The 13,356-nt window shown below is 44.0% G+C and overlaps 1 protein-coding gene across 9 annotated transcripts in view; it reads right to left on the bottom strand.

Moving 5' to 3' along the window:
• LOC146337997 (lethal(3)malignant brain tumor-like protein 4) overlaps window positions 1-13,134 on the bottom strand; it is an 85,705-nt gene extending 72,571 nt beyond the window's left edge. For 3 of the 9 annotated variants that reach the window (XM_084815611.1, XM_084815614.1, XM_084815615.1), the window contains exon 1: window positions 12,954-13,041. Coding sequence is in view for 2 of the 9 variants with exons in the window: in XM_084815622.1 (XP_084671748.1) it covers window positions 12,954-13,038 (85 nt within the window). In the remaining 7 variants the exon portion in view is untranslated. Of the gene's footprint in view, window positions 1-4,348; window positions 4,368-12,953 lie in introns of those variants that run through there. The other 6 variants (XM_084815619.1, XM_084815620.1, XM_084815622.1 and 3 more) reach the window with 5 other exon arrangements.
• Window positions 13,135-13,356: the final 222 nt, after the last annotated feature.

The following is a 13,356-nucleotide window of genomic DNA, read 5'->3' as shown; positions in this document are numbered from 1 at the left end:
GGTACTAGAATTTTTCAGCTACTCCATCAGAAGTGATCCAAAATTCTCCCCAAAATTAAATGATAAAATTTATTTACTAAGCTACATGAATTTCTCTTTTTCTCAGACAACTAGAACTTAAGACTGAAGAGTTAGGCATGCCTAAGTCCACCAGAATCAATAATATTAGGTTCACCAAACTCTGGCATAGTATTGGGCTACAATTGATCTCAAACTATAGGCATGGTAAATACAGATTTGAACACCATGTTCTCTCATTATTTCCACAAACTGATCTACCAACATAATCATATCTTCAGTGCGCCGAAGATATAATTATAAGCTGCCATTATAAGAACACTGTAACACTTTATCCTGAGTTTAAATCTTCTGTACTTTGTTAAACAAATGCTCCAAGTTCTTTGCTCTATCCCCTGGTCTGAAAGCTTTCAGTTCTAGAAGATGTACCATGTCAGCAATGTTTGGCAGAGAACACCAGTCACAAACAAACAGCAGAAGCTATAAGGAGAATTGTTTTATCATATATTGTCATGGAAGGAGATCATGTGGGTGCAAAAATGATGAATATCCTTTGTTTATTTTATTATACAAGTTTACATCCCACCTTTTTCCTTGAGAGGGAGCTCAAGGTGCTGGACAACCATAAACAGCAATATTTAAAATAATCTTTAAAAACCCAAATTAATAAACAACAATAGTCTGCACGTACAGTAGTTAACCATAAGGGCTAAAAAAAAACACCCAAAGGCCTTCTTAAACAACTACATTTTTACATATTGCCAAAACCAGTATATTGTCAGGCAGGGGCTGACAAAACTCTGTTGGCAAAGCATTCCACAAGGTGGGTGCAGCCACAGAGAAGGCTCTAGACCAGGAGTGGGCAACTTCCAGGGGTTGGGGGGGCAGATCCCACTCCCAGGAACCCACCAGGGGCCACACCCCTCCTTCCCACCACTGCCAAATATGCCTCTGCACTGGCAAAAAAGCAGCAAACAAAGCATGCGCCTTGTTTGGACGCAGAGGCCGTGTTCGGATGACACTTTATGCCATGATGGCTTAATAAGCTACTCACAGTAGCTTATTTTTGAAATAGTCCACGATGCCCAACCACAGGACTGGGCTAGTAAGCTGCTATGAGTAGCTGTGAGTAGTTTATTAAGCTACTGCGCATAATCTGATATCCTCCCCAGCCCCTGTCCAGCTGCAGTCCTCCCGCCTGAGCAGCAGCACTGTTTCACCCATTGACAACATTGCAGCAGCCTGTTTTAACCTTCCACAATATCCCAATGAGAGGTGTGGGGTGAAGTGCAGACGTTTAATTCAGCGCTTCTAGCATCACCCTAACAAGGAGGTGGTGGATCTAAAGCGCTGGATGTTTGCAGGATCGGGACCAAACACACAGCCTCCCCTAGTCAGGAGGTACCTGACGCACCATCAAAACCCTGCATGATTACTGACAAAGGACCAGAAATCCCATGTGCACCAAAAAGGGGGTGGCAGCTATAAAACCTTGGGAGGTTTGCAGGATCGGGACCAGGTTTCACACATGGTCTCTCCTAGTTGGGAAGCAGCCAATACACCATAAAAACCCTACACAATTACCCCAGAGGAGGGAAAAACCCAGGTGCAACAAAAAGAGGGTGGCACAAATAAACCCTTGGGGGTCTGCACGATCAGGACAAAACCCTCAATTGTGCATTCCCCCCCCCCACCCATTGCTGGCATAGACGCCTTTATTGTTCAAAACTGACAACAATAAAGTGAAGCTGTGCATTTCACCTCCCCCTCCCAGACATTGTTGGTACATTCTGTACACTATAGCGCTTTAGCTCTAAAGTGAATTGCTCAAAAGCCCCCCATACCCATTGCTAGCATAGACACCTTTATTGTCTCAAAATGGAGTTGTGCATTTCACACACACACACACACACACACACCAACCAGACATTCCTGGTGGCAGAGCTGCTTCTGTATGCTGTTTGCTTTAGTGCTAAAGTAAATTTGAGCAAAAGCACAACTGTGCAATTCCCCACCGGCCCCATAGCCATTTTGCTTCTTCATGGAAAAATGACCAGAGAAGGAAAAAGGGGGAAGGATCTATAACTCCCTGACAGTTTGCTGAAATGGAGCAAAATTGCACAGGTGAGATGCCTTCATGGGGAGCCTCCACATGCTGGAGTGGATTATTGCAGAACTGCGCTTCTTCTTGGAGAAGTGAGCAGTTCTTTCCCCTATTACCCTATTTTCCCTATTTCCCAAGCTGCACAGTTTCAAAGCAGCAATCAGGGAAGCCTGTCATTGTGTAACTTCGCTGTAGCAGGGTAGTACGAGGCTGTCATTATACTCAAAGAAAGCTGTCATTTTGTAACTGTAGCATGGTATCAGGGAAGGCTGTGCTTGTTTGGCTGTGGTTGTCCCTTGGCTGTTTGTTAGATATCGGAAAACTAACTCTGCAGGCTGGAGCAGAGTGGCCACAACAGTTTTGACTGCTCTTGCCAGCCGACTCTGTAGGTGATGGGAATAAGCCATGCTGAGCGCCAGACAACACAACCTACAGTGGGTTAAATAACCTTTACTGCAGACTGTGGGTTATCAGAGTGGCTTAGTTTGGCCAAATAAACCCTTGTGGATTAAAAAAATTCCGGACAGATGACACGATAACCAGCGATGGGTTAAATAAGCCATGGTGGCTTATTTAACCCATCATGGGTTATCATGTCTTCTCAACCCAGTTAGAATATTGTTCACTGGAAGCTACCAAGAGTGCAATTCTGCTTCCAAAGAAGATGCACATGCTCTCTGCACATGTTGTTTTCAGGCAAAATCACCTCTTTTGTCTCTACATCAACAGCAAAAGGGAGCAATGGGAGCTGCAAAAAAGGCCATAAAGGCTAGATGCAGTCCACATTTTGCCCATCCCTGCTCTAGCCTTTGTGGCTGCCCACCTCCTTAGCTTCATGAGGCCGGGGACCCAAAGTATTAGAAGGGCAAAGTAGGAATTCTTGTAAAAATAAATACACAGATAATTTATAAATGGTTGCATATCATTTGTTTACATTTAAATTTATTTGGCAAAGGAAATAAGAAAAAATATCACAATCCTACATTGTGAGCTTTTTCGTGTTTAAAGCCTTTTCTGGTTATTAGGAATGCTGGCTGCAGTCTTCCAGACACCTGCAGGCTTGTACATTCCAAGAAAGCCAGTGAGATTTACAGAGGCTTGGGGATTGTAGTCTACAATATCAAAGTTTACAATACCAATCTAAATAGGCTGGTCTGCCAAAAGACTGAAAGCCCATGTTATATTCCTTGTAAAGTAATTATGATATGATAGCGCTCTTCAAGTACTTGAAAGGTTGTCACAGAGAAGAAGGCCAGGATCTCTTCTCGATCATCCCAGAGTGCAGGACACGGAATAATGGGCTCAAGTTACAGGAAGCCAGATTCCGACTGAACATCAGGAAAAACTTCCTGAGTGTCAGAGCAATACGGCAATGGAACCAATTACCTGGGGAGGTGGTGGGCTCTCCCACACTGGAGGCCTTCAAGACGAGGCTGGACAGCCATTTGTCAGGGATGCTCTGACTTGGATTCCTGCATTGAGCAGGGGGTTGGACTCGATGGCCTTGTAGGCCCCTTCCAACCCTACTATTCTATGATTCTATGATTCTATAAGTGCCAGGAATACCAAATCAGACCTCTTGCAGCAGGGGCCAGGCACCTTATTTCTTGTGCCACCAGGTCGGCTTACAAACTGAGGGAACCCCTGGCCTGGTTTCTGTTGCTCTGCAGCACCACCACTACAGATGGCCCTCAGGTGTACTGCAGCCTTTAGCCTGGCAGGATCAGGTGACTTGGACAGCCAATAAGATCTTATATGAACTTATATAGCTATTGATTTTGGTCTATCTCTTCAATCCGAGCAACATGTCATTCATTGTAGGCTGAGCTACTTTAGACGTCCTGAAAGCCCTGCTTGAGCCTATTGAACCATCAGTCTGTTTCCCAGCCAGCAGTCCTGACAATTTCCTCTTCTCCTCTTAGAGAAGTGAATAAAATGCTCAGATATTATAGTAGCTTTAACGTAAACCCATGAAAGAGGAGGAGGGCAAGTTTAAAGGAGCAAGATGTGTATTGTTCTTGAGAGCAACAGACTGTAATATGCTCTCCTGTACATTCCCATTCATCCCATTAAAATTAACATTGCTACTTGCTGTGGCAATAAAATATCATTCATAAAGCAATAGAGATTCATGCTAATCAGAGCAAATGAGAAGCAATCTGCAACTTGACAAGAATGTATACTGGAATCCCTTGAAGCTTCAAATATAGAAACCAATTCTGCTACCTTGATTCGTGGAGAGTTATATTTTAGCAGGAAATATTTGCAGAACGTGGGACTACTCAGTTCAGTGATGTCAGAATTTATGTTGATCCTCTACAATCCAAGGAACAAACTCATTGATTTCTGCAGAGAAACAGACTCTTCCATACTTATGATGACTGTTACTTGACCCACATGCCCTTTTATTGAGTTATACTTGTAGTTATCTTGCAAGAACTCTCTCACTAGCTTCCACATGCTCTCTTGACAATTTATCATTTGTATGTTTGAAGCATTCCTCCTATTCACAGATGGAATTTGACTTTTCCTGGTGACATAATCAGAAGCAGCCCTCCATATTTAAAATCTGCGAGGAAAAAAATGACTGCGAGGAAAAAAATGACCGTGAGTCCCTAACAGGAAGCATCTCTTCTCCATAACTGACATCAGTATCCAGTGACAATTTGCACCATTTTGACACGTCTGATTATTAATAAACTGAAGAAGCTGATATAAGAGCAGTTAAATGTTACATTAGAAACTGGACACAAAAGCTCATCTCTCTTTCAGCCCAAACCTATGCATGTTTACTGGGAAATTAGACCACCAGGTTCAACAGGGCTTATTCTCTAGATAAGTGCACACAGGACCAAAGACTTATTGTGGAATCCTATGCACGTCTACTCAGAAGCAAGTCCGAGACCTGCTCCCAGGTAAATGCAAAGAGCATTGCAGCCTCAGTCCTTCAGCAAGTACACACACCAATATTTTAATCTTTTCGTCTTTGACAAATATGAACATTCTGTTACCAAAAACATACCTACATTCATCTCAGGATTTACTGATAAAAACAACAAACATTCTTATACTAAACTATAGCTAAAAAGCCCCAAGAATAACTGTGTAAGTGTGCAAGCCACACAGAAATGGGAAATAATTTCCAATAATGCAACCCTCACAGCATATTATGTGACGGATATGCAGAAAGGCTACCCATGCTATGTCTTGCCAGCTAAATATATACCCAGTGGACCTGGTTCAGGTGCACTGCTAAACCATTATTTGCTTAGCTTCATTCTGGCTTGTTCGTACTTTAAAACTACACTTATGAGCATTAAGTGAAATCAAGAGTTTGATTTCACAGTATTTAGCTGTATGCTTGTGGCCAGTGATTTCAAGGCAGCAATAGTTCCAACATATAGAACAAAAAAACCTTCAAAGATATAGTATGATTTCAACTGAAAATGTATAGTTTCATAATTGTTAATAATAATCTTTGAAACAGATATTATTGAAACAGAAATAATAATCTTTTGAAACAGCTGTTCAGCCTTATCTATTGCATCAAGTAATTCATTTTTAAATGTAAGTTTAAGGAGTGTAAAAGTGTAATTAATATTTTTATCCAGCTATATATTAACTAGCACAGGGACTAGAATGATTTAGGACGAAGGCCAGTATCTTCCACCGAAGTCAATAATCCAGCCAAGCCAATGCCTTTGACAGGCTACTTAATAAAGCAATAACACATAGCACATCTCAAGCTCTACAAGTACTTCACATACATTACTGCAGTAATCTTTATAATAGTCATGTGCCTATGACCATCAGTACCATATTTGAACCCATGGCTTTTGGGCTTGCATTCTCAACCACCCTAGCTCAATTACCAGTTTTAAGTCCTATTGTCCTGTCTTTTCACACAACACAACCACTGCAGTCCATCACTGCCTATCTGCAGCCCACAGGGGAATTCCAAACACCTCACTCCCACTTCTTTGTGGGAATATCTGGCCTGTAAACAAAGGAGGTGGGGATGAGAGAATGCATATATCATGATCTGTGTTTTTCCTCCTCTCCTGAGATTCAGAGGTGCACTGTGGAATTAGTACATCCTGCTGTGGCTAGCCACCCAGGATGCACAGCCCATCTAAGACTGAGACTCCTTCAAGGACAACTCACACATTATATTTTTAGGTCTATACCAAAAATGTTTTAAGTGTACATGTAAAATTTAAAGTAATATGTGAATGAGATAGGCACATGTTTGGAAGCACTTATTTCATACCACTACCGTTGTCAAAGAATCAGGATTCGCTGCAGCTCCCTGTAGAGTGTATACTTTGTGGCAAGCAGGAGATACAGAAAAACTCAAGTCGTATAACTGAGAGATAGGGTGCAGAGCGGCTGGTGGTGGCGCAAAGAGAAAGAGAATATGCACATGGGATGGATAAAAGGAAAAAGAGAGAAGGCCAACAGAAATGGGGATACAGAGAGAGATGAGAGAGTGTGCTCTGTGGAATGGAGAGAGCACATGCAAGTTCCATCAGGTGAGGAGAGGAAAGGTTAACAGAAATACACAGAGACAGAACAACATATGCTACAAGGCACAGAGAAAAAGAGGAAACAGTCGGCTAAAACAAGAGAAAAACGCTTAAAGCAGTTGATAGGAACATAGGAAGCTGCCTTATACTGAGTTCAAACCACTGGCCCATCTAGCCCAGCATTGTCAACACTGACTGGCAATGGCTCTCCAAGGTTTCAGGCAGGAATTTTTCCAGCTCTACTAGGGATGGGCGGAACCCCTACCTTTTGTTCCAGGGGGATTCTGTGGGCGGGGGGAGGTGAACCCCCCCCCCCCGTTGGAATCCTCTTCACTCCACGGTGATTCCACGGAGCTGGCCGCTGGCTCCGTATCACCAGCGACACAGGCAGCCGCCATTGCTGTGGTGTATCGGGCTGACTCCAGATGCAAATGGCGTCCACTACGCCATTTGCATCTGTGGTTTTTCATGCAGACACAAATGGCATAGCGGATGCCATTTGTGGCCGTAAAGCCCTTAGTTTAAGCTAAATGCAGCCATTTACAGCTGCATTTAGCTTAACCTAAGAGCTTTACAGCTGCAAATGGCATAGTGGACGCCATCTGCGTCCAGAGTCAGCCTCAGCCAGCGATACAGCACAGCAATGGCAACGGAGCTGCTGGTGGGGAGGATCCGGCTGGGGAGAATTCCACGGGGAGGCGGAGGTAAGGGATCCTTTCTGCCACAGACTCCAGAGGCTAGATTCAAAAGAATAATTTTTGAATACTTCAAAAGAATCCAGCCTCACTGGGGTCCGTGGCGGAATTCTCCAGCATCCCTAAGCCCTACCTGGACCTGCCAGGGTTTGAACTTGGGAACCTTCTGCATGCAAACACGTGCCCTTCCCTATCCTGATGCAATACTGTAGTCTTCCTAACTTCATCAAAATGTTTAAATGGCCCGAGGAATTATTCTAGTTGTGTTCCCTGCACTACAAACTCTTAGTCCTTAATAAGGAGACATCCCAACCAACATGTGTGTATTTTCCTCAAAAGAAGAAAATTCAAGCCCACAAACAATAGCACATGAGAAGAGGGAGAAACACAAACTTTTTAAAAACTAAAAAAAAGTCTTGCGGTACTTTAAAGCTCAACAGATGTATTATGGCACAAGATTTTGTGGAGCAGAGTCCATTTCATTAAATGTATCAAATGTTCTCACCTGGCAGATGTGTGTGTGTGCTACCCCTGTAACAAAAATTATTTTTTTTCCTCACATAGAAAAGGAACTATGGCTTCAAAATGTCTGAGATTTCTTACCTATAGCTACCTCCCACCTCAAGGATACCTTTGAAGATGTGGATTGGACTAAGTCTCCTCTGCTGCAGCCCCCTCTAGTTCACATCACACTTAGGCAGGAATCTGTGCAATGGTTTTTGGAAGACTGTTGCGCGAACCCCAGTGCAAACTTTTTTTAATGTCAACAGATCTGAGTGAGTTATACATGCGCTGCAAGTATGCGTAGTTATGTCGCAGTTGGGGGGGGGTATGACTCCTTGGAAGGAGAATCCCTAGATGTTTTTTGTACTTCTCTATCATCGAGGCTCTGCTAAGCATGTTGATACCTCCCTCTTGTGCATGGGTGATGCTGTTTTTGCTACATAAGCATCAGCAAATCTAGCCTGAACATCAGAAAGAGAGGGAACGATATGAGTGTAGAAAAAGAAAAAAGGAAACACTGGGACCATGAGATGCAGGCGATACAGCCTCTGATGTGTACAGTGGTGAGAAAAAGTTTGAGAACCCTAATGCTAATTACAGGAATTCCATAGTTTTACCATGATAGCCTTCATGAATCAAAACCAGTCCTTTTCTAAATATCCAATAGGGTTTACATTAACCAGTTCTGTGTCTTGTGAAATAAAACAATGTACCAATTAGGCAAACAGTGAGTACTTAAGAGTCAGGTTATGTGCAAAAGTAAGTAAACTCCTGGTTGAATCAGCTCAATTAAAGGGAATAATTAGAATCAGGTGTTTAAGTAATTTGTAGATCTTCAGGGGTGAGTTTGGGAGGCCCCACCCTATAAAAGGATCAGAAACTTTGTGAGTTTGGTCTTCACCATATGGTTGTGTGGAAACACATCATGCCACAATCAAATGACATCTCTGAGGACCTCAGAAAAGCAGTTATTGCTGCTCATCAGTCTGAAAGGACTACAAAACAATTTCTAAGGATTTAGGGCTCCACCAATCCACTGTCAGAGAGAGAATATACAAATGCAGAAGGTTCAAGACCACAGTCACTCTACCCAGGAGTGGTCATCCTACCAAAATCTCTCCAAGAATAAACTGGTGCATCATCCAGGAAGCAAAGGAAACAACTCCAGAGTAATATCCAAGGATCTGCAGGCCACTCTCACCTTGGCTAATGTGAGTGATCATAACTCAACAATCAGAAAACGACTGAACAAGAATGGTGTTCATAGGAGGATAGCCAGAAGGAAACCACTGCTCTCTAAAAAGGACACTGCTGCCCATCTGAAGTTCACTAAAGATCACATAGATTATGACCAAGACTTCTGGATCAATGTTCTCTGGACAGACTTTTTGGCCTCAATGAGAAATGTCACATTTGGCGAAAAACAAACAGTGGGTTCGAACAGGAGAACCTCATCCCAGTCGTCAAGCATAGTGGTGGGAATGTGATGCTTTGGGGCTGCTTTGCTGCCTCAGGACCTGGACTGGTTGCTTTCATTGACACAACCATGAATTTTGCAGTATATCAGAAGATTCTAGAGAGAATGTCAGGCCATCCATCCATGAACTGAAGCTGAACCGGAAGTGGGTAATGCAACAAGACAATGATCCTAAACATACAAGCAGATCTACAAAAGAATGGCTGTGGAAGAAGAAATTCTGTGTTTTAGAATGGCCTAGTCGAAGTCCAGACCTAAACCCTATTGAAATGTTGTGGCAGGACCTGAAGAGAGATGTTCATGCAATGAAACCCTCAAATGTCACTGAGTTGAAGCAGTTCTGTAAGGAGGAATGGGCCAAAATTCCTCAAAACCAATGTGAGAGACTGACGAACAGTTACAGGAAATGCTTACCTGAAGTCATTGCTACTCAAGGCGATGCCACCAGGTACTGAATCTAAAGGTTCACATACTTTTTCACATATGGATATTGAATGCTGAATCAGTTGTGGATAAATAAATGTTGAAAAGGCATCATGTTTGTGTGTCATTTGTTTAGTCAGGTTATCTATTATTTATCTAGGATTATGGGGTTAGATTAAAATCTAATAATGTTTTAGGTTGGAAATATGTGACAATCCTAAGGGGTTAACAAACTTTTCCTCACCTCTGTATATGTTTGAGTTTGGCATAGAAATATGTTCTGCATTTGGCTTCACTGTTTACATTTCCCCCCTGTATATACATTTTGCATGAATACAAAAGGGAAGGGACCATCACTTAATGGTAGAGCACAGGCTTTGCATGAAGAATGTCACAGGTTTCAATTTCCAGCATCTCTAGTGAAAAGGGTCAAGTAGTAGGTGATTGCAAAGACTTCTGCCGTAGAGATGTAAAATTTCCAGACATTTTTGAGCTATGGAAAAAAAACCCAGTCCCGCCCCTGGGGGACACACACAGAAATTTGGGGGAAATTGAAAAAAAAAAGGAGTATTTATATTTTTAGTGCTCTTTACAGATCCAAAGTCACTTTGTTGCTTTAAAACAGCCTTCCCCAACCTGATGCACTTCAGAAATTTTGGACTCAGCTCCCATCAGCCTCAGGCAACATGGCCAATGGTCAGGAATGCTGGGCACTGTAGTCCAAAAGATCCAGAGGGCACCAAATTGGGCAGTGCTGCTTTAAGAACATCAAGCACCTTTTCTGTTCCAAAAGTTATTTTATGTATACCTTGGTTTGCTCATAAAATTACCATTATATTTGAAAACTTTTAAAAATAAACTCAGTAAATGTATAATAATTGACTGAATAGATTAGAACTACATTAAATGACTGCTACAGTATCAGATACACAGGACTCTATACAGCAAAACCCAAACTGTCAAGAATGCACATTTACTGTCAAGAATGCATAATGGTGACTCTAGTCACACATTGGGGAACTAACCATAAATGTCTATCAGTAAATATACTTTAGATCAATAATTTTAATCAGCAGTGAAAGAAATAACTATGCTGGGAATCTTACAGAGAGGATTAAAAAACATTTTCCCCATGGTTTCATTATTTCCAGATATTTTGCATCTCTAGTCTTTATATAAAAGTGTTCTTATTACTTAGTTTTTAGAAATAATTGGAGGGGGGAGTAAAGGCTGGGTAACAATATATAAATACATTGTCTTAAATTCTAAAAGAAAATATTTCATAATCCAAAACTGTTCAATTTTTCCAGGAGGGGGGGGCAAAAACAGTCCTCGGGGGAGGGGGGATGGAAAAAATAATTTTTTCCCTTAGTTTTTCTGGGGGTTTTCCGGGCCTTCACATCTCTACCCAAGACTCTGAAAAGCTGCTGCCAGTCAGAGGACACAGTATGAACTAGATGCACTAATAACCTGACCTGATATAAAACAGCTTCCTATATTCCTAAGGTACAGAGACAACATTGTAAACAGTGCGACCACTAGGCCATGAAATGCAAAAAGTATAGTTTATGACATTTCTCTATCACATACAGATACAGGCAATATCACACACACACACGTGCACACACACACCTAGTTCTCTCTCCATATATATTTTGCACACATACAGGGAGGGAGATAGGGAGATAGATTTTGAGTATAATACCTGATTCAGTGGGCTCTGGTCCATGAAACCTTCTATCACAACAACGCAATTTTATGCATGTCTACTCAGAAGTTAAGTCCCATTAGGCTCAAAGGGTCTTACTCCCAGGTAAGTGTGTATAGGGCTGCAGCTTAACAAGGCAATCCTAGACGTGTTTACACAGAGTCCCACTGTCCAATCAGGCTTACTCCCAGGTTTGTGTGCATAGGATTGCTGCCTTAGTCTTTTAAGGCCAGGGGCGGGGAACCTGTGGCTCTCCAGATGCTGTTGGATTCCAACTCCCATCATCCCTGACACACTGGGCATGCTGTCTGGGGCTGATGGGAGTTGGAGTCCGACAACAGGTTCCCCGCCCCTGTTTTAAGGTGTCACCGGGCTTTTTCTTTCTTTTTGCTATTGCTGAAGCAGACTAACAGGGCTTCCCCTCTGGTATTTTAAACATAAGAAGAGGGCCTTTTCTGCTGTGGCACCCCAGCTGTGGAATTAGCTCCCTAGAGACATTCACCGGGCACCTACGTTGTATTCCTTCCTTCCCGTGCCAGGTGTAGACCTTTTTATTCTCCCAGTATTTTAGTGTTTTAGCTTCTAGCTCTGGTGTTTTAAATCTGCATTTGAAATCTCCGCGTTGCTGCCAAGTTTTATTCCGGTTGTACTGTTATTCTGTGGTTTTAAGCTTTCATATTTTATACGGCTTTACGCTGCGCTTTGTGGTTTTAATTTCTGTGAGCCGGCCAGAGAACTTCGGCTATTGGGTGGTATAGAAATAAAGACTTACATACATACATACATACATACATAAGAGCCATGAGGGATCAGAACCAAGGGTCCATCTAGTCCAGCACTCTGCCCACACCGGGGCCAACCAGCCGCCCACGGGAATCCCACACGCAGGACGTGAGCGCAACAGCACAATTTTGGGTTGTGTCTATTAAAACCGGGACGGCGGGGAAGGGCAGAGGAACACATCCCCACCCCCCACATGTGTAGGGCGGGAGAAGGGGATGCTGCGTTATGGGACGGGGCGGAGAGGCAGAAAGGAACTTATCGCCTTCCTCGAAATTTCCGCAGCGGACTTCGGGGGCGCAGGGGCCGGGGAAATGCGGGGAGGGGGCATCCTCGGAGCCCCAACGAAGGGAGAAGAGCGGCTGGAGCCCGCTCGCTTAGCTGCTTGTCTCCCCACCTACTCACCCCGCGCGCGGCGGGGTGGGGCGCGGTGGGGTGGGGGACGCACTTCATGGGACCCCCCCCTCCTTCCTCCTGTCACAAAATGGCGGGAGGAAGCGCAGCCTAACGGTGTGTGCAACGGGAAAACGACCAAATTTAGGCGGGGTGTGTGTGCGCGTTTCTCTCTCCCTCCCCCCCCCCCACCACCCCACGCCTTTCCCCACTCCATCCTGTATAAACTGAATCCAAACTGGTTAAAGTACAAGGAGGGGGGGGAGCGCTCCCACAGCTTCCCCTTCCCTGTTCTCCCCGCGCCCCACACACACTTTCTACTCACCCCTCGCTCGATTCTTCTCCTTTAAACTCCCACAACAATTTTTTTTTTTTTTTAACGAGCGGCGTTCCGAGCGGCCAAGGCGCATGCGCGGAATAACTGGGGCGCGGGCCGTTCCGGCCGGCTTCTGAGGGAGTCGAAGGGATGAGGCCGGAGGAGGAGGAGGCCGCGGTGGGGGGAGGAGGAGGCGGCTGAGCCTGAGGGAAGGGAGCGCGCGGGCGGGCTCCCGAAGGGAGTTTGGGGAGGGGTGTTTTTTTTGGGGGGGGGGGGCCGCAGCTGACACGACTTTTCTACAAGTTGCCACGCATTAAACACCCACGCGAAAGGAGGCGGGAGTCGAAGACTCCTGTGGCACGCCGAAGCCTCGCAGATTGTAGGGCTCCTTACGTAGGAGTCGGCCCTTCCC

This window comes from Heloderma suspectum, chromosome 10 (assembly GCF_057233095.1).
Source record: "Heloderma suspectum isolate Gila_16-S chromosome 10, 16-S_ref, whole genome shotgun sequence".
Classification (NCBI taxonomy): domain Eukaryota; kingdom Metazoa; phylum Chordata; class Lepidosauria; order Squamata; family Helodermatidae; genus Heloderma; species Heloderma suspectum.
The sequence above is the reverse complement of the archived record's forward strand: the minus strand, read 5'-3'. Positions and strand labels throughout refer to the sequence as shown.